This window comes from Pan paniscus, chromosome 10 (genome assembly GCF_029289425.2).
Source record: "Pan paniscus chromosome 10, NHGRI_mPanPan1-v2.0_pri, whole genome shotgun sequence".
Lineage (NCBI taxonomy): Eukaryota > Metazoa > Chordata > Mammalia > Primates > Hominidae > Pan > Pan paniscus.
This window is the reverse complement of record NC_073259.2, coordinates 126,017,320-126,036,923: the sequence shown is the minus strand read 5'-3', so window position 1 is coordinate 126,036,923 and position 19,604 is coordinate 126,017,320. Positions and strand designations below refer to the sequence as shown.

Sequence of the window (19,604 nt, the reverse complement as noted above, 5' to 3'; positions counted from 1 at the left end):
CCAAGATTCTGGAGACAGGAACACCATGGTGAGGTGAGCTGATGTTCTGCAGCCGATTTTTCCCTGGGGATATTTGCACATTTGGGCACAGGGAAAGAGGCCGAGGTTCTAGACTCTTCCCAGGCATGAAGGCTGCTTTGGGGGAACAGAGAAACTGACAAAACTTTTAGCAACCTCATGGGGCTAGAAAGACAAAACTGGGGACTTGAGAGGCCATTATCCCAGGGAGAAGACAGGGGCAGAAAAGTGAGCCTGATAGATGGTGGTTTCCCCTCGAGATATTTGGCAAAGTTTGAAATAGTGCAGGGCAAGAAGCAAAGAAGCGAAGCAGAAGGTCCCTCAAAAACAGAGCCATTCCCACAGTCTCGCCATGCTGTGGAGATAAGGGTTAGAGCTCAGGACCAGAGAGAGGGGCCTTAGTGAACACCCAAGGTTCCTAGCTGGAACCCTGGAAAGGCACAGCATTAGAGGTAGGGAACAGAGTGAAGTGGTGTCTTATCAAAACTATAACCTGGTCTCCACCCAGCTCAGCCCCTGATTGGATTAAGATAATTGATCTGTATGCCATTTGTCTTGCAGAGAAAGGGTGCGTCCTCTCCGGAGTTAGATATTATCACCTGGAGACTGTACATTTTTTCAACGTCTGACATTCAATAAAAATTACAAGGCCTGCCAAGAGACAGGACCATATCACTGAAAATAAAGGGAAAAACAGTCAATAGAAAGAGACCCACAGGTGATCAAGTTTTTGGAGTTAGACAAATGCTTTAAAATAACCATAATTAACATGTTTAAGAAAAATGAAAAGATGGAGAAAATAGATGAAAACAGATAATTTTACCAGAGAATCAGATTTCATAAACTTCATCGTCCAAAAGATTGAGAACATAGAGAACTTACTTCACCTGCTCATTGACAGATGTTGAAAATACTGACTCAGTTCTGTATACCTATAAATCCCATGGCTTACAGTATTGTTTTTCTTTCTTTGTGTTTTTTTTTTTTTTTTTTTTTCGAGACAGAGTTTTGCTCTTGTTGCTCAGGCTGGAGTGCAATGGCACAATCTCAGCTCACTGCAACCTCCGCCTCCTGGGTTCAAGCGATTTTCCTGCCTGGGAGTAGCTGGAATTACAGGCGCCTGCCACCATGCCAGGCTAATTATTTGTATTTTTAGTAGGGACAGGGTTTCACCATGTTGGCCAGGCAGTCTCAAACTCCTGAGCTCAGGCTATTCACCCACTTCAGCCTCCCAAATTGCTGGGATTACAGGTGGGAGCCACCACACCGGGTCAGCTTGCAGTCTTAAAAAAAACAAAAGTGTGTTGAGGGAGAGCATCAGGAAAAATAGCTAATGCATGCTGGGCTTAATACCTAGGTGATGGGTTGATAGGTGCAGCAAACCATCATGGCACACGTTTACCTATGTAACAAACCTGCACATCCTGCACATTTACCCCAGAACTTAAAAATAAAGGTTGTCATTCAACGTGGCCACCACTGGCTCCTGTTCTCTCTGCTTTTCAAGTGGCTTCATTTAAGAGTGACATATTATACCATGTGTTCTGAGTATCACGTCTTACTCAGTCCTCAGCACAGGGCTCTGTTCACCTAGAGAAAGAGGTGCCTTTTGCTAATCATTCTAAATACATCTGTTGGGCAATGTGTGTTGGGAATACTATTAGATAAGGTGGTTAGGGAGATGAGGCCTCTCTGAGATGATATTTGAGTTAACAGTGACAAGAAGAAACCCACCAGGAGAGGATTAGGGTGAAGCATGTTCTGAGCACTGTGGACATAGAGTACAAAGATTTAATCAAGAGTCAGCAAACTTTTCTGTAAAGTGCCAGACAGTAAATCTTTCAGGTGTTGTGAACCACCGGTCTCAGCTGCAGCTACTCAACTCTGCTTTACAAGGCAGGAGTAACCACAGACAATAAACAGATGGGTGGTGGTACTCCAATAAAACTTTACTTGTGGACACTGAGATGTGAATTTCACATAACTTTCACGTGTCACAAAATGTTATTTTCATTTTTTTCCAACCATTTTATTTACATTTTTATTTTTTGAATTTTTAGTAGCGACAGGGTCTTGCTATGTTGTTGCCCAGGTTGGTCCCAAACTCCTGGCCTCAAGCGATCCTCCTGACTGCCTCCCAAAGTTCTGGGGATTACAGGCATGAGCCACCTCACCAGGCTTCCAAAAATTTCAAAAGGTAAAAACCATCTTAACTGTGGAGCCATCGTTTGCTGATATAACGTCAGTTAGGTATGCTGGGGTCAGGCCACACAGACCTTGTAGGGCATGGGAATACTCAGAATAAGGCAAAGGCCCTTTTCCTCGCCAAACGGAAAGCCATCAGGGCGGGCCAGGGTACCAAGTCTAGGAGGCAGCTTCCTGAAATTCACGGAAGATCATCAGGTTCGCTTTATTTTTTCCCCAGTAACAAGGACAAACGAACAAAAAAGGCGCACACACACACAAACACACACCCAAAGGACAAACGAACAAAAAAGGCAAACACACACACACACCACCCCCGAGCTAAAGACAGACGGGATGTGCCCAGGTTCACGCCGACGCCTCTCCGGCGCGCACCGAGGGTTTTAAAGTTGGGCGCACACCTGCTCCCAGCCGGAGCGCACCTGCTGAGCAGCACTCCGGCCCGGTCTCGCGAGAGCGGTGCAGGAGTAGTGGCCCCCACCCCCTCCCCGCCACCAAATCCCTCTCCCCGCCCCCTCGCCCAGCCTCCAGGCTCGGGCACACTCCCGGCCTCCCCCCGCCGCCCCCGGGAGCAGGCTGGGCCCGATGCGCGCGCTGTCTCCGCGCCCCCGCCCGCCGATCGCTCGCTTGCTCGCTCGCACGCACTCCCGGTAGTAATTTCACTTTGCCACGCGAGCTCCGCAGCCCCTAGAAATCCCGCCCCCCGGCCAGGTGCGCGAGTCTGCGCGCTCCTCCTCCGCCTCCTCCGGCGGGTCCCTGGCGCGCCGGGGCCGGGGCCCGGCTGGGGCGGCTGCGCGCACGGCGCCTCTCCACCAACCCGCTCCCCTGCAGGTCCCTCGCTTGGTCTCCATCCCTCTCCGGCGCTCCCTCGCTCCCCCCCGCCCTTTGATTGACAGGCAAGATGTCGGTGTGGAGCGAGGCAGGAGCGATTGCAGCAACCGTCACCCCCGGAGCCCGGCGGCGGCAGCAGCAGCAGCAGCAGCAGCGCGGGGAGGAGACAGCAGCCAGCCGCAGTAGCCGCCGCAGCCGCGGGAGCAATGCAGACAGCACCTTGAGAACGCGCTAAAGCACTCCAAACCGTGGACCATGCCGTGTCCCTGCAACTGGGAGGGGGGAAAACCAGATTTTTTTTGACATAAAAGCAAGCCAGCCAAAAATATATAATTTTGTCCTTCAAGGAGCCGGTGTGTAAAGAGTGAGCGCTATTTTCCTTCTCCTCCTCCTCCTCTCCCTCCTCCTCCTCTCCCTCCTCCTCTCTCTCCTCCTTCTCCTCTTCTTTTTCCTCCTCCTCCTCCTCCCTAAGTGTACAGACAGCATCACATCACCTGGTTTGCTTCTGAGAAACAGCATCTCTCCTTTTCAGGGACCAGAGACTCAGAGAGAGAGGAGACATTCTAATGGAGTCCGCTTGATATCCCAAAATAAAATAATAAATTTTGGCTCTTGTCCCCTCCTCCCACTCCCACCCCCTCAACCCTGTGTGAGATGTTGGATTTCTTCTTCATGAGACATTGTTGAGAAGTCGCAGTGGTTGGAGAGGCGGAGGGTAGACTACCTCTACTCCCCCCCCCCCTTTTTTCTCTCTGGGAGGAGGAGGAGGGGAAGGGGGTTGCAGAGCAAGCGATGGATGAGGAAAACATGACGAAAAGCGAGGAGCAGCAGCCTCTGAGTTTGCAAAAAGCCTTACAGCAGTGCGAACTGGTCCAAAACATGATAGACTTGAGCATCTCCAACCTGGAAGGGCTTAGGACCAAATGTGCTACCTCCAACGACCTCACACAAAAAGAAATCCGGACCCTGGAGGTAGGTGTTGCCTACGAAAAAAAAAAAAAAAAAAAAAGCAATCCTTCTTTCCCCCTCCTTTCTCCCCACGGTCCCCTTTCCCTCTGATTCTGTTTATTGGGGGCTGGGGGTGGTGGTGTGGGCAAGCAAGGTGGGCACGGTTTGCTTTTCTGTGATTTCTCTCCTTGCAAAGCCTGCATTGGATATCCTTTTACTGTGCTGCTGTCGTCTGCGCTTGGCTGGGTGGTGGTAGTAGTAGTAGTAATTGTTATTCTTTATTTATTATTATTGTTGCGGCTGTTACCGTTGTCATTCGCTTCCTCGCTGAGGAGGGAGTTCTCTCTTTTTTCCGCTTGTGGATTTGTTTATATGCCACGGGGGCTTGTGTGCCGGGTAATACATTAAGGAGCTGCAGAGAACCCACGTGACCTTGCGCATTCTGCAGGTGGTCAAAAGGTGGTTTTTGCTCACAGAATGGGGCCGCCTGTCAGTGTAGACCTCTTCTTCTCTTGGCCTTCTTCCCCTCCCTCCTTTTGCTCCTTAGATTTTTTGTTTTAAATCAGTGATATACATGTCAGGAGGCAAGATGCATGAAAAAAAAATTCCTATGGAACTACCCATTTCCAATCCAATCGTTTTGATGCAGTGAGCTGTTGCAGGCCTAAAACGTATAAAAGGAAAAAAAAATATGCCTCAATCAGCACACATAGGTGGTGTGGGAGAATACTCCTGAATCTCAGTGGGACTGTGAGGAAAGAGGAAAGGGGTCGGGGAGGAGGAGTTATCTTTGGCTTCTTGTAACATTCTCTCCGGCAGAACTTGAGGGGGAGTTTGAAACAGTTTTTTGGGGGAGTGGGATGGGATGAAGGGTGGTTGCAAAGTTACTCAGAAAGAAGATGGCAGAAATTATTTTTTTCTGAAGGCCATTTGGTCAAAGGAGGAAGATTTAAAGAGGCTTAGGAAATGCCAAATGCCTGGTGTCCACGAGATCGTTGGACATCTGCGTTGTTCAAAATGTTTGAAGGGTTCAGCTCACTTCCTTCTCTCAGATCAACCCAGCTATACGCATGGGTTGATTAAATTTGGGAACTTCCATTAGCTGGCATCCGCCGAGGGTGGGGGCAGTGGGGCTGAGAGAACAGGGGTTCCCTCTGTGGTGGAGTGGGCATGAGCAGTACTGAGACGTTCATCTTGGTCCTGGCACATGAGTTCCCAAGGCCTGAACTCGTCAGTCCGTAGTGAATCTTGTAGCCCTCCTGCCCCTGTTGTAGCCTGGATGGGTGCTTTTCTCGGATTCACTTTGGGTATTTCTTTTTCTTCCGTGATTTTAAATTTGGCTGGATGTCAACATGCAGGAGGTCATCCCTTTGAAAGAAGAGAGAGAGAGAGAGGGAGGGAGAAAGAGAGGGAGGGAGAGAGAGAAAGAGAGAGACAGCGTGTGTGTGTGTGTGTGTGTGTGTGTGTGTGTGTGTGTGTGTGAGAGAGAGAGAGAGAGAGAGAGAACATGCTGTTTGCTACCCTAGGATGCATGTCTGTGTGCACCTGTCATCTGGAAATGTGATCCTCAGAGATGAAATAAGATCAATGTCAAGGTGTATCGGGAGAGTGGGAATTGTGTTGGGAGGCACAGGTATTGCCTTTCCTGGAGCTTGGGAGAGCAGGTGAGGCCGGAGCTCTGTTGCTGGAAGAAAAAGTGTGGGATGTTCTGATCCAGCCTTCTGTCTCTGCCTGAACAGTGCCCAAGAGCAGACTCTTCAGACCTGCATGCAGTCAATAAATAACCCCAAAAAAGCCACCTGAGCTCTCTTCTGTTCCTCTGAATCAGGAGTCCCAAATGCTAGTTTGTGTATTCCTGTGTAAGTTTCTTCGAAGTTTTCTTTTTTTTTTGTTTCAAACATGCTCCATCCTCTGATAGCTTCCTGGATGGGGATGTGCCGCAGTGGGCATTGCCTTCTTTCTGCCTAGTGGTTTTCCTTTTAAACTGGGGGGATGGAGGCACTGGTAGGATGGCTATGGGGGAGTTGCAGTTGTAGGAAATGCATCTGTTTTCAGTTCCCTTGTCCCAGTATGCTACAGAGCATGCCAACCACTTTCATCCATCTTGCCCAGGGAATGCTCTTGAGCAATTATTCCAATTTGTATTTCCCAGATTTGCAGGGTTAGGGAGGGCCCCTGCAGAGAGGCTGGTAACTTAGGGTCCAGCCAGGTCCAGCCAACCCTAACATTTGGGTCCACGGAATTTTCTAATTCTGTATATCAAAACCATATGAGGGTGCTTGTTAAAATGCAGATTCTTAGCCTCTAACCCTAGAGATTCTAGTTTAGCTGGGATTAGCAAGAGGGTCAAGGAATCTGCATTTAATAAACAGTACAGGTATTTCTGATACATGTTTTCAAATGGACACTTTGAGATGCTAAACCATTAGGAGAAAGATGTGATATTTCAGCTCTTTAATGGTGAAAACTCACTGCTTGCTAACACTAATGCAAGTAATAAATTGAATAGATGATCCCTGAACAGTGCTGTGATAATGAACAGCACTTAATAGCATGTATACGCTTCTGTAGAAACAAAAATATGCAAGGTGGACTTGGCCTTCAGGAAGCATACTTCATGATATAATAATGTGTATGTGAAATAATGATAAAGTCTAAGAGGTAAATAATATGGGGGACAATGTGTGAGCCCATTAGGCATGTGTTCAGCTGCGTGAAATGGAAAACCCAATCCTAGCAGTAAGGCAAATAATGGTTTCTCTTCATGTAACAAGAATTCTGGAGACATATAGCTGCTTCAGTTGGCTCAGTAGGTTAGTAATACCAGGGCTGATGTCTTTGGGAATTCTCATGGCTTTTCTCTTATGGTTGCAAGATGGTTCCTGCAGCTTCAGCGATTACATCTGAGTTCAAGGTAGGAAAGAGGAGGACCTGGTGAGTGTGAAGGAATAAAGGGTTCCCCAGGACATCTCTTCCTCCTCACCTTGCAGATGATTTGATTATATCTTCTTGGCCAGAACTGAGTCCTAGCTGCAAGGGAGCCCGGGAAGTGGGGAAGTGGGAACACCACCAGGATCGGCTTAGATGGATCATGATCCATTGCCTGAAATGACATGTTGCCACTCCATGCAAAATCAGGGCTCTGCTAGTGTGGAAGGAGGCATAGGTAGATATTAAGTAAGTGGACAGCCAGCGATGGCAGCCATGGCACATTATCAGAAGATATTTTGGTGGAAAAGAAAGTTCATGAACTTTGAGTCAGACTGATATAGTTGTAAATTCTAGCTTGTCTTTTTACTTTATCTTGGGCTAGTGATTTAAGTTTTCTGATTTATAGTTTTAAGTTTTTGGCAAAACAGCAATAATTAAATAATATTCCCTACTTCAGAGGATGGTTATAAGGATTGAAAGAGATAACGTTTTCAAGGGTCTAGCACTATCTGGAACAGAGTGGCTGCAGGTGCTAAATGAATGACAGCTGTGATGATGATAATGATTGGCATTACATGGTGTTGACTAGATGGCATGGAAGGGAGCAGTTCAGATTGGACAGAGAGAAGGAGGAGCTTGAGTAGCATTTCCAAAGTATGTTCTGTAGAACCCTAAATCTGTGGGATGTTAGCGTTTTTCATTCTTTCAACAAATGCTGACATCCAGGCACTGTACTTAATGCTGGTAGTCAATAAGTGTTCTGTGGACAAAACAAATTCTATGGTTAATAAGTTTGGGAAGGGTTGAGTTAAGCAAAGGGAAACAGGCATCTTTACTGCAGGACTTTTCTCAGAGCCTTTAATATGCTACCTATGTGTATTAGGCCTCCAAGAGAGGATAGAACGGAGTCTCGCTCTTGTCACCCAGGCTGGAGTGCAGTGGCGCAATCTCAGCTCACTCTGCCTCCTGGGTTCCAGTGATTCTCTTGCCTCAGCCTCCCAAATAGCTGGGATTACAGATGCCCGCCACCACGCCCTGGTAATTTTTGTATTTTTAGTAGTGACGAGCTTTTGCCATGATGGCCAGTCTGGTCTTGAACTCCTGACCTCAGATGATCTGCCTGCCTCGGCCTCCCAAAGTGCAGGCGTGAGCCACTGCACCTGGCCCAAGGATTTCTCCTGGGATTTTTGTTCCATAGAATACACCTGGGAAAACATTTGGCAAAGCAGGGAAACCTTCTTGGTTGGGGAGATGGGGATTTGGAGTGAAGGATGAGGAGGGTTTAGATTGCAGCAAAAGGGGAGAGCATGCTGGACAAGAACAACACACCAGATGAAGGTATTTGAATGCCTTCATGGGGCAGCCTAGAGACCATTTTGCCCAGAATGGAGGGTACCTGGTAGCCTGTCATAGGAAATGAATTTAGGCCACTAACTTCTGGGATCCAACTAAAGATTAGAGAGTCAGACCAACAACGTTTCATCCCTTTGTGGAAGGAGATAGAAGTCTTCAAAGGTTTTGGAATGAATACAATAGAAAAGTATAAGCTTTTTTGTTTTGTTTTTTTGAGGCAGGGTCTCACTCTGTAACTCAGGCTGGAGTGCAGTGGCACAATCATGGCTTACTGCAGCCTTGACCTCCAGGGCTCAAGAGATCCTCCTGCCTCAGCCTCTTGAGTAGCTGGGACTACAGGTATGCGCCACCACGCTTGGCTAATTTTTCGTATTTTTTAAATAGAGACAAGATATTGCTATGTTGCCCCAGCTGATCTTGAACTCCTGGGCTCAAGTGATTCGCCTGCCTTGGATGGCAGCCTACGGCAGGGGCTGGCAAACTTTTTCTGGAAAGGGACAGATAGTAAAGAGTTTAGGCTTTGTGGACCCTGCAATTTTCATCAAAGCTACTCGACTCTGTGCTGTAGCATGTAGCAGCCATGGGCAGTACATACATGAATGGGTGGGGCAGTTTTCTTTTTATTTTGAGACAGGGTCTCGGTCTGTTGCTCAGGCTGGAGTGCAGTGGCGTGATCTCGGCTCATTGCAACCTCCGCTTCCCAGTTTCAAGCGATTCTCCTGTCTCGGCCTCCTGAGTAGATGGGATTACAGGCCTGCACCATCACGCCTGGCTAATTTTCGTATTTTTAGTAGAGACAGGGTTTCAGACCAGCCTATTGGCCAGGCTGGTCTCAAACTCCCGACCTCCAGTGATCCGCCCACCTCAGCCTCCCAAAGTGCTGGGATTATAGGCGTGAGCCATCAAGCCGGGCCTGGTGGAGCAGTTTTCTAATAAAACTTTATTTATGGACCCTGAAACTTGAAATTGATATACTTTTTGCATGTCATGAATATTTTTCTTTTGATTTTTTTTTGATGTTTATAGTTGTACAAACTGTAGTTTCTGGGCCTTACAAAAACAGGTGATGGTGGCCAGGCACAGTGGCTCACGCCTGTAATCCCAGCACTTTGGGAGGCTGAGGTGAGTGGATCACTTGAGGTCAGGAGTTTGAGACCAGCCTGGCCAACATGGCAAAACCCCGTCTCTACTAAAAATACAAAAATTAGTGGGGCATGGCAGCGGGTACTTGTAATCCCAACTACTCGGGAGGCTAAGGCAGGAGAATCACTTGAACCCGGGAGGTGGAGGTTGCAGTGAACCAAGATGGCGCCATTGCACTCCAGCCTGGGTGACAGAGGGAGACTACATCTCAAAAAAAAAAACCAAAAAACAAAACAAAATAAAACCCAGGCGATGGGTCATATTGGGCCCATGGGCTGTAGCTTGCTAATCCCTAGGCTCTAGGATAGATGAGAGGGGAAAAACTCTGAAAGACAGAGACCATCCTAAGGTGAGCAAGTGACACTAGAATGGGAGAGTACTAGCCAAGTAGAGGTAGTTTTGAGCTGGATTCTGTTTTAGTTAAATTGCAAGGGGAAAAAAATATTAGGAGTTGGGGTTGAACAAGTATGGAATCTCCTTGTATAGCAAGGGTATTGTAGCCTTTTTTTTTTTTTTTTTTTTTTTTTAAAGAGACAGGGTCTTGCTCTGTTACCCAGGTTGGAGTACAGTGGTGCCATCATAGCTCACTGCAGCCTTGAACTTCTGGGCTCAAGCGATCCTCCTGTCTCAGCCTCCTGGGTAGCTGAGACTACAGGCACATGTCACTGCACCCAGCTAATTTAAAAATTTTTTATAGAGACAGTGTCTTGCTTTGTTGCCCAGGCTGGTCTTAAACTCCTAGCTTCAAGCCACCCTCTTGCCTTGGCCTCCTAAAGTGCTGGGATTACCAGTGTAATCACCACGCCTGGCCTCCCATCATTTCTTTGCTCTTCATATATTCCATCTCAATTTTCTATTGCTGTGTCATGAACTATCTTTAAACTTAATTTCGTTTGGAAAACTTTGGGCTTAAGACAACAATTTGTTATTTTCATGATTCTGTGGGTTGGGCTTGGTTGGAGGGTTCTGCTGGTCTTGCCTGAGCTCCACTCATGTGGCCACATTCAGCTGGTGGAAAGGGAGGAGGATAGGAAAGCTGAGACTTTCTCTCCCTGCAGCCTGTTGGTGCGATAGCTTGGGTTTCTTACAGGTCTCCAGTGTTCCTAGAGAGCAAGAGGGAAAGTGGCAAGGAGTCTTGGTATTTGGAAATCACAGGATGTTACTTCCACTGGAGTTGTGAGATAATATAAGTCCCATGGCCAGCCTGGGTATAGAGGATGGGGAAATAGACTCCCATCTTGGTCAGAGAAGCTGCAAAGTTAGTGTATTAATTAGGACAGACTGTAAGAAATAGACCCCTAAATGTCTTTTTCTTGTTCGCTAAACAGTCCAAGGAGGGTGTTCTTGGTTTGCAGGTGGCGGGCCATTCTCTCATGCTCCAGACCCCTTCCCCTCTGCAGCATTATCATTGGTGCATCTAGAAGGGGGAGAAAGTGCAGAGAAGACAAAGCCTTATTTCCCAAAGTTGCCCTCATCAGTGCATTCCCTTATGCTTGCGTTCCCTTAGCTAGCATTTAGTCACAACACTGCAAAGAAGATGGAGAATGAAGTTTAGCTGAGCTCAGGAAGAAGAGAATAGGCTGGATGTGGTGGGTCACACCTGTAATCCTGGCACTTTGGGATGCCAAGGTGGGAGGATTGCTTGAACCCAGGAGTTCAAGACCAGTCTGGACAATGTGGTGAAGCCCCATATCTACCAAAATACAAAAATTAGTCAGGTGTGGTGGCACGTGCCTATAGTCCCAGCTACTCGGAAGGCTGAGGTGGGAGGATGGTTGGAGACTGGAAGGCGGAGGTTGCAGTAAGCCGAGATTGTACCACTGCACTCCAGCCTCAGTGACAGAGCCAGAACCTGTCTCAAGAAAAAAAAAAAAAAAAAGGAAAAAGAAAATATGCTGAATAGCTAGTAGTCTCTGCCACAGCTAATGATAAGCTGTCATATCAGTTATGTATTGCTATAGAACAACCTACCTCAAAACTTAGTAGCTTAAAACAATCATCATTTGCTCAGATGCCTGCAGTTAGGTATGGACTCAGCTGGCCAGTTCTGCAGATCTTGCCTGACTCACTTGTGGTTGTGTTTATCTGATGGCTCAACTGTGGCTGGAGGGTCCGAGATGGCCCTGCTCACACGGCTGGTGGTTGGCTACAGTGCCTCACTTCTCTGCTCCATGGCTTTTCTGGCAGGATAGCCCGGGTTTCTTACATGGTGGCAGCAACGGTGTTCCTAGAGGACAGGCGCCAGTGTGCAAGCCCTTCCTAAGCCTCTGGTTCTGCAACCTTTGCTAATGTCCTCTTTGCCAGAGCATGTTACATAGATAAGCCCAGAGTCAGTGTGACTATGGATTCCAGGAGATGTGGTTTATTGAGGGGCTAATGAACAATCTAATGTCACAATATACCACAGCCATGAAAATCAACCAAAACAAAAAGAGCATAGGGGAGCAAGGGAAAGATATGGGATGATCAACACAGGCTCTTTCATGGAGGTTTTACTAACTTCAGGAAGCCAAACCATGAAATATTTGGGGGAAGAGTGTGCCAGGCAGAGGGAACAGCAGATGCAAACTTCTTGGATGGGAACAGGCTTGGCATGTTATTGGAACCCCAAGGAGTCCACTGTAGTTGGAGAGCAGGGAGTGGGCAGGGAAAGGATGAGGAGGGACGCAGTGGGAGACAGAAGCTGGTCATAGGGAGCTTTGCTAAGACGCTAAGGTACTTGAAGTTTTTTTTTTTTCTTTTGAGACAGGGTCTCACTCTGTCACCCAGGCTGCAGTGCAGTGGCACTGTCATGGCTCACTGAAGCCTCGACCTCCCAGGCTCAGTCCTTCCTCCCACTTCAGCCTCCCGAGTAGTGGGGACTGCAGATGTACATCACCATGGCTGGCTACATTTTAAAAATTTTGTAGAGATAGGGTCTCCCTATGTTGCTCAGGCTGGTCTCCAACTCCTGGGCTCAAGTGATGCTCATGCCTTGGCCTCCCAAAGTGCTGGGATTACAGGTGTGAGCCATCATGTCCAGCCTTGGATTTTGTTCTAACTGTGATAGAAGCCCTTTGAACCAGGGGTTATATTTTTAAATGATCTTCTGATTGCTGCAGGGTAAACAGACTGTAGGAGGTAGGAATGAGAGCAGGGAGACAAGTTGGTAGTTATTGTGGAAGTCCAAGCCCTCAATGACTGTGCTTTTGACTGGTATGATTGTTGTGGGGTGGATGGGGCAGGTGGCTGGATTCAGAAGATCAAGTATGTGGAAGGTGCTGATGAATCTGATGTGGATGTGAAGGAGAATCAAGAATCGAAGATTATTCCTAGGTGTTTGGCTTGAGTGCTAGGAGAATGGGGGTCCCCTTGTTTGAAATGTAAGACTGGAGGTGGAATAGATTGGGTTTGACAGTCAAGTCCTGTTTGACATGCTACATTTGTCAAGTAGACAGCTGGATGTGTGAGCTTGGAGCTCTGAGAAAGGCTGGAGATACGAAGTTCACTTAATAGACCATGAACCAATTTTTCAAATTATTAAAGTATTATTATTGTTTAATTAATACATAATAGATGTACATATTTTCAGGGTATGTGTGATATTTAGATACATTCATATAATGTATAGTAGTCAAATCCAGGTAACTGGGCTATCCATTACCTTAGATGTTTATCTTTTCTTTATACTGAGAACATTCGGATTATTCTCTTCTAGCTATTTTGAAATATACAATAGATTATTGTTTACTGTACTCACTCTACTGGTTTGTTCGACACTAGGTCTTATTTTTTCTATATATCTGTAAAAAGTATTATTTGTAATGGCTACATAGTATGACATGGATGCCCCATCATTTCTCACTTTATTTTGAGACAGAGTCTCACTCTGTCACCCAGGCTGGAGTGCAGTGGCGTGATCTCCGCTCACTACAACCTCTGTCTCCCAGGTTCAAGCAATTCTTGTGCCTCAGCCTCCCGAGTAGCTGGGATTACAGGCGCATTCCACTGCACCAGCTAATTTTTGTATTTTTAGTAGAGATGGAGTTTCACCATGTTGGCCAGGCTGGTCTTGAACTCCTCATCTCAAGTGATCTGCCCGCCTAGGCCTCCCAAATTGCTGGGATTACAGGCGTGAGCCACCATGCCCGGCCCCCATCATTTCTTTAACCAAAATTCTATTGTCAGGTGCTTATGTTCATACTTTTACATTTTTATAACAATGCCACAGTGGACGTCCTTGTGGTTAATTCTTATTTTCAGCTCCTAGAAATGGAACTGCTGGATCAAAGGATATGCAAAAGTTTAGGACTTTCCATAGGTTTTGCCAAGTTGCCCTTCACCAGCAGTGTTGGAAAGGGTTCATTTCCCCATACCCTCAGCACAGGTGTATATTTTATTTTATTTTTTGAGTGTGAGTGTTTTGATGTCTAAGAGCTCAGGGTTAAGGAGGCTGTTGTCTCAGGTCAGAATGAGATCTTTACTGTTTTTAACTGGGTAGGGCCTGGGTACCTGGGGTAATGGGGAATACTTGATCTTCTGCACAAAGTGGTCAACCTCAGCTGGGTGCCGTGGCTCACGCCTGTAATCCCAGGACTTTGGGGGGCCAAGGCAGGCAGATCACTTGAGGCCAGGAGTTCAAGACCAGCTTGGCCAACATGGCGAAACCCCGTCTCTACTAAAAATACAAAAAAATTAGCTGGTGTGGTGGCACATGCCTGTAATCCCAGCTACTGGGGAGGCTGAGGCAGGAGAATCGCTTGAACCCAGGAGGTGCAGGTTGCAGGGAGCTGAGATTGCATCACTGTACTCCAGCCTGGGCAACAGAGTGAGACTCAGTTAAAAAAAAAAAAAAAAAAAAGGTGGTCAGCCTGTGAGGACTTGGCCCTTTCCTTTTGCCTTGTGTTCATAAAGGTGTGCGTGTGTGTGTGTGTGTGTGTGTGTAACTCACAATTCTAAGTCATGATAAATGTTATGTCTGAAGGGTTCACTCCTCCCTCTGGGTTTTGAGAGTGGATTCTACCAGGCAATTTGTAATCCATCACCTTTCAATGAGTAGAAAACTAGGAAGTCTTTCCACCCCCAGAGAATGGGTCATTTTCTGGGCTTCCACCCATGTGGTCCCAACTGTTGGGAAGAGGGATAGGGCCTGGCCTTCCTTCTTGCCCACCATGTGCTGCTCTGGGTGCGGGGACAGGGGAGGTGTTGAGAGGCTGAGAAGGACAGGAGACACATGGCGGCCAGGCAGGAGGATGGAGAAGCTGAAAGATGGGAAGGGAAAAGGGACAAAAATAGGAGAAGAAAGTAAAAAAATAGAACGATTTTCTTCAGCAGGGCTTCTGTGATGCTTGGAATGTCCTTCCAATGGGTCGTGACCACAACCGTGGTTGTTGCTCCTTTACAGGCAGGTTTATTGAGGTTTAGAGTCACCAATTTGACCCAAACTGACCGAGTAAGGCAGCTGCAGACACAGGAACAGACAGAGGTTTACTGCTCTCCTGTGGACTCCCCAAAGGTGAAATCTCCTGGAAGAGAAGAAAGAAAGATGAGGAGAAACAGAGGGCGAAGGGGAAGTGTAGACGTTAATGGTAATGATGTGATTAGAGGTGGCAGCCATAGGATTAATGACAATCACGATGATGGAATACTTTCTCTGTCTCTAAAATGCTTTCCTTGGTGACTATTATGGATGACAATTATTTGAGAGAAATAGAGGACTGATAGAAACAAAGTAGAAACATAGAGACAGGGAAGGATGAGATAAAGAGAGGGAGATATTTTAGACCTGAGCTATCCAGTATGGCAGCCACTTGCCACATGTGGCCATTGACCAACGGAAAAACGGTGAGTCCTAGTTGAAATGTGCTGTTAGTGTCAAATACACACCAGATTCCAAACTTTTTTTAAAAATTAAAAAAAAATTTTTTAAGAGAGATGAGGGTCTCACTATGTTGCCCAGGCTGGCCTTGAACCCCTGAGCTCAAGTGATCCTCCTGCCTTGGCCTCCCAAAGTGCTAGGATTACAGGGGTGAGCAGCCACCCCCAGTCCAAACTCTTAGTATGAAGGAAAAAATATATAAAATATTGCATTGATAATTTCTATTTTTTATTTTTTATTTTTTAGTGAGACAAAGTCTTGCTCTGTCGCCCAGGCTGGGGTGCAGTGGTGCAATCATGGCTCACTGCACCCTCGACCTCCGGAGCTCAAGCAGTCCTCCTACCTCAGCTTCCCAAGTAACTGGGACTACAGGTACATGCCACCACACCTGGCTAATTTTTAATTTTTTGTAGAGGTGAGGGTCTTGCTATGTTGCCCAGGCTGGTCTCCAACTCCTGGGCTCAAGCAGCCCTCCTGCCTTAGCCTCCCAAAGTTCTGGGATTACAGGCATCAGCCACCATACCTGGCCTTGATAATTTTTTTTTTTTTTTTTTTTTTTTGAGACAGAGTCTTGCTCTGTCACCCAGGCTGGAGTGCAGTGGCTCAATCTCGGCTCACTGCAAGCTCCGCCTCCCAGGTTCATGCCATTCTCCTGCCTTAGCCTCCCGAGTAGCTGCGACTACAGGCGCCTGCCACCACGCCTGGCTAATTTTTTGTATTTTTAGTAGAGATGGGGTTTCACCGTGTTAGCCAGGATGGTCTCGATTTCCTGACCTCATGATCCGCCCGTCTCGGCCTCCCAAAGTGCTGGGATTACAGGCGTGAACCACTGCGCCTGGCTGGCCTTGATAATTTTTATATTGACATGTTAAAATGATAACATTTTAGATATATTGGGTTAAATAAAATATATTAAAATTAATTTCACCTGTATGTTCTTTCCTTTTTTTTTTTTACCCCCTGAGGCTACTAGAAAATTTTAAATTACAAAGGTGGCTCACTGTATATTGCTATGGAACAGAGCTGTTTTTGAGCACTGAAGCGATTTCTCTGTTTTGCCATAATAGAAATCTTGGTCTTGATGAGGACTGAAAATCTGATCCCCCGAGAGTTACCAGGCAGCCATTGATTAAAGCAGTGCATGCATTCCAAAGATGGATGCGTTTGATTTTCCTGAACCAGAAAAGTGAGATCAAGACTCAGAAATAATAACCTGACTCCCTGCAAATTCAAATGGATGCTTTAAGCAATATAGACTAGTAGTTAGGAGGGCTTGAGCTCTGAGGTGAGATTGTTTGGGTTCCAGTTTGGTTCAGGACTTAACTAGCTAAGTAACCCTGTGCCAAATGATCTCTCCTTGCCAAGCCTCAGTTTCCTTGTTTATAAAGTCAGGATTGTGGCTCACACCTGTAATCCCAGCACTTGGGGAGGCCAAAGCAGGAGGATTGCTTGAACTCAGGAGTTTGAGATCAGCCTGAGCAACATAGGGAGATAGCATCTCTACAAAAAATAAAAAATTAGCTGAGTCTAAGTAGTGGTGCATGCCTGTGGTCCCAGATACCTGGGAGGCTGAGGTGGGAGGATCACTTGAGCCCAGGGAGATTGAGGCTGCAGTGAGCCATGATTGTGCCACTGCATTCCATCCTGGGCAACAGAGTGAGACCCTGTCTCAAAAATAAATAAAATAAAATGATCATTTTACATGAGGTTGTTAGGTGATTAAATGGAATCATGCATTCAGGGGCTGAGTAGATTCGAGTGCCTGTTACATGGCAAATTTTTTTTTTTTTTGAGACAGGGTCTCACTCTCTTGCCCAGGCTGGAGTGCAGTGGCGCGATCTCAGCTCACTGCAACCTCCGTGTACTGGGTTCAAGTGGTTCTCCTGTATCAGCCTCCCCAGTAGCTGGGATTACAGGCACATGCCACCATGCCCAGCTAACTTTTTGTATTTTTAGTAGAGATGGGGTTTCACCATGTTAGCCAGGCTGGTCTCAAACTCCTGACCTCAAGTGATCCACCCGCCTTGGCCTCCCAAAGTGCTGGGATTATAGGTGTGAGCCACTGTGCCCGGCCACAAATTCTTAATAATTCTTGCTTTGCAATTTTTGATGATCATCCCCACTGCAGATTGGCAGACGGGAGCTGAGGGTACTTGAGCCCCGTGTGGTGCTGAGCTCTGCACTGCCATCTGGGGAGATACCGTCCTTGCATGTATCATTCATTTATTCAGTAAATGTTAGCTGAGCCCCAAATGTGTGAGAAGAAGAAACCCATAGAAGGCTTCTATAGCATAGTGGCACACCCACTAGGCTGCAGGTGACAGAAGGGAACAGGATTCCTGACACTCCGTCTGGATCTTTGAATTGCCCACAGACGATGCACCTCCCATCAGTGGCTGGCAGGCCTTAGTCTTTAAACCACATGCTCATCCCAACTCTAAGTTGGATAACAAAGTATGGGGTTGGGCCTTGCAACTTCTAGACTTGTCTTAAGCTTGCATGGTGAAGAGTTAAAAACTCTGATGTCTGAGCATCTGAAAAGCATATCCTGTAAAGGTAGGGGGGACCCTTCAGAGGTTGACCAGCCCCATCTTTGCCCAGTGTCCAGATTTAGGGTGAGTGCTACCTCATCAAGCTCACTCTAAATGATTTTTTTAAATCATTTTTTTATTATGGAAAACATACATAAAATTTACCATTTTAACTTTTTTTTTTTGAGACAGGGTCTTGCTCTGTTGCTCAGGCTGGAGTGCAGTGGTGTGATCACAGCTTGCTGGAGCCTTAAACTTCTGGGTTCAGGTGATTGTCCTGCCTCAGCTTCCTGAGTAGCTGGGACTACAGGTGCACACCACCATGCCTAGCTATTTTTAAATTTTTTGTAGAGGCTGGGTCTTGCCATCTTGCCCAGGCCAGTCTCAAACTCCTAGGCTCAAGTGATTTTCCCACCTTGTCCTCAAAGCGGCGTTGGGAATTACAGGCATGAGTCACTGTGCCCTGCCCATTTCAACTATTTTTAAGTGTACAATTCAGTGGCCTTAAGTACACTTATAATGTTGTATAACCATTACCACTATCAACTTCTAAAAGTTTTTTTATTGTTTCAAACAGAAATTCTGTATCCATTAAGCAGTAACTCCCCTGTACTCCCATCCCCTGGCCCAGCACATGGTAACTGTCATCCTACTTTCTCTATGAACTTAATACTCTAGGTACCTCATGTAAGTAGAATCATATGATATTTGTTATTTTGTGTCTCACTTAGCATACAATTTCAAGGTTCATGATGTATCAGCACTTCATTCGTGTTTATGGCTAAATAATAGTCCATTGTATGAATAGTCAGCATTTGTGTATTCATCTATCAAGTTGAACATGTTTTAGGTTATATTCACCTTTTGGTTATTGTAAGTAATACTGCTATGATCACTGGTATGAGAGTATCTGTTTGAGTTCTTGTTTTCAATTTTTTTGGTGTATACCAGGGGCAGAATCACTGGGTTATACGGTAATGCTATTTTTAATTTTTTGAGGAACCACCATAATGTTTGCCACAGTGGCTGCAACCCTTTTACATTCCCACCAGCAATTTCTCTACATCCTTGATGACTTTTGTTATTTTTCATTTTTAAAATTATAGCTATCCTGGTGGGTGTGAAGTAGTATCTCATTGTGCATTTGATTTGCATTTCCCTAATGACTAATGATGTTGAACATCTTTTCATGTGCCTATTGGCCATCTGTATGGCTTCTTTGGAGAAATGTTTGTTCAAGTCCTTTCACAAGGCAGCCTTTAAAATTTTTTTTTTTTTTTTTTTTTTTTGAGATGGAGTCTCACTCTATTGCCCAGGCTGGAGTACAGTGGTGCAATCTTGGCTAACGGCAACCTCTGCCTCCCAGGTTCAAGTGATTCTCCTGCCTCAGCCTCCTAAGTAGCTGGAATCACAGGTGTGCGCCACCACGCCCAGCTAATTTTTGTATTTTTAGTAGAGATGGGGGTTTCACCATGTTGGCCAGGCTGGTCTCGAACTCTTGACCTCAGGTGATCCTCCTGCCTCCAGCTCCCAAAGTGCTGGGATTTCAGGTGTGAGCCGCCACGCACGGCCAAAAGTTGTTGTTGTTGTTGTTGTTTTTGAGACAGTCTTGCTATTGCCTAGGTTGTAGTGTGGTGGCATAATCTCACCTCACTGTAGCCTCCGCCTCCCGGGTTCAAGCAATTCTCCTGCCTCACCTTCCCAAGTAGCTGGGATTACAGGCGCATGCCACCACACCTGGCTAATTTTTGTGTTTGTAAAAATATTTTACAAATATTTTGTATTTG

The 19,604-nt window shown here is 46.3% G+C and overlaps 1 protein-coding gene across 2 annotated transcripts in view; it reads left to right on the top strand.

Moving 5' to 3' along the window:
• The first annotated feature begins 3,291 nt into the window (after positions 1-3,291).
• Positions 3,292-19,604, top strand: part of KSR2 (kinase suppressor of ras 2) — a 518,358-nt gene continuing 502,045 nt past the window's right edge. The window contains exons 1-2 of one of the 2 annotated variants that reach the window (XM_063593706.1): positions 3,292-3,418; positions 3,587-4,026. In XM_063593706.1, the coding sequence (XP_063449776.1) occupies positions 3,847-4,026 (180 nt within the window). In that variant the 5' untranslated portion in view covers positions 3,292-3,418; positions 3,587-3,846. Of the gene's footprint in view, positions 3,419-3,541; positions 4,027-19,604 lie in introns of those variants that run through there. The other variant, XM_063593707.1, reaches the window with a different exon arrangement.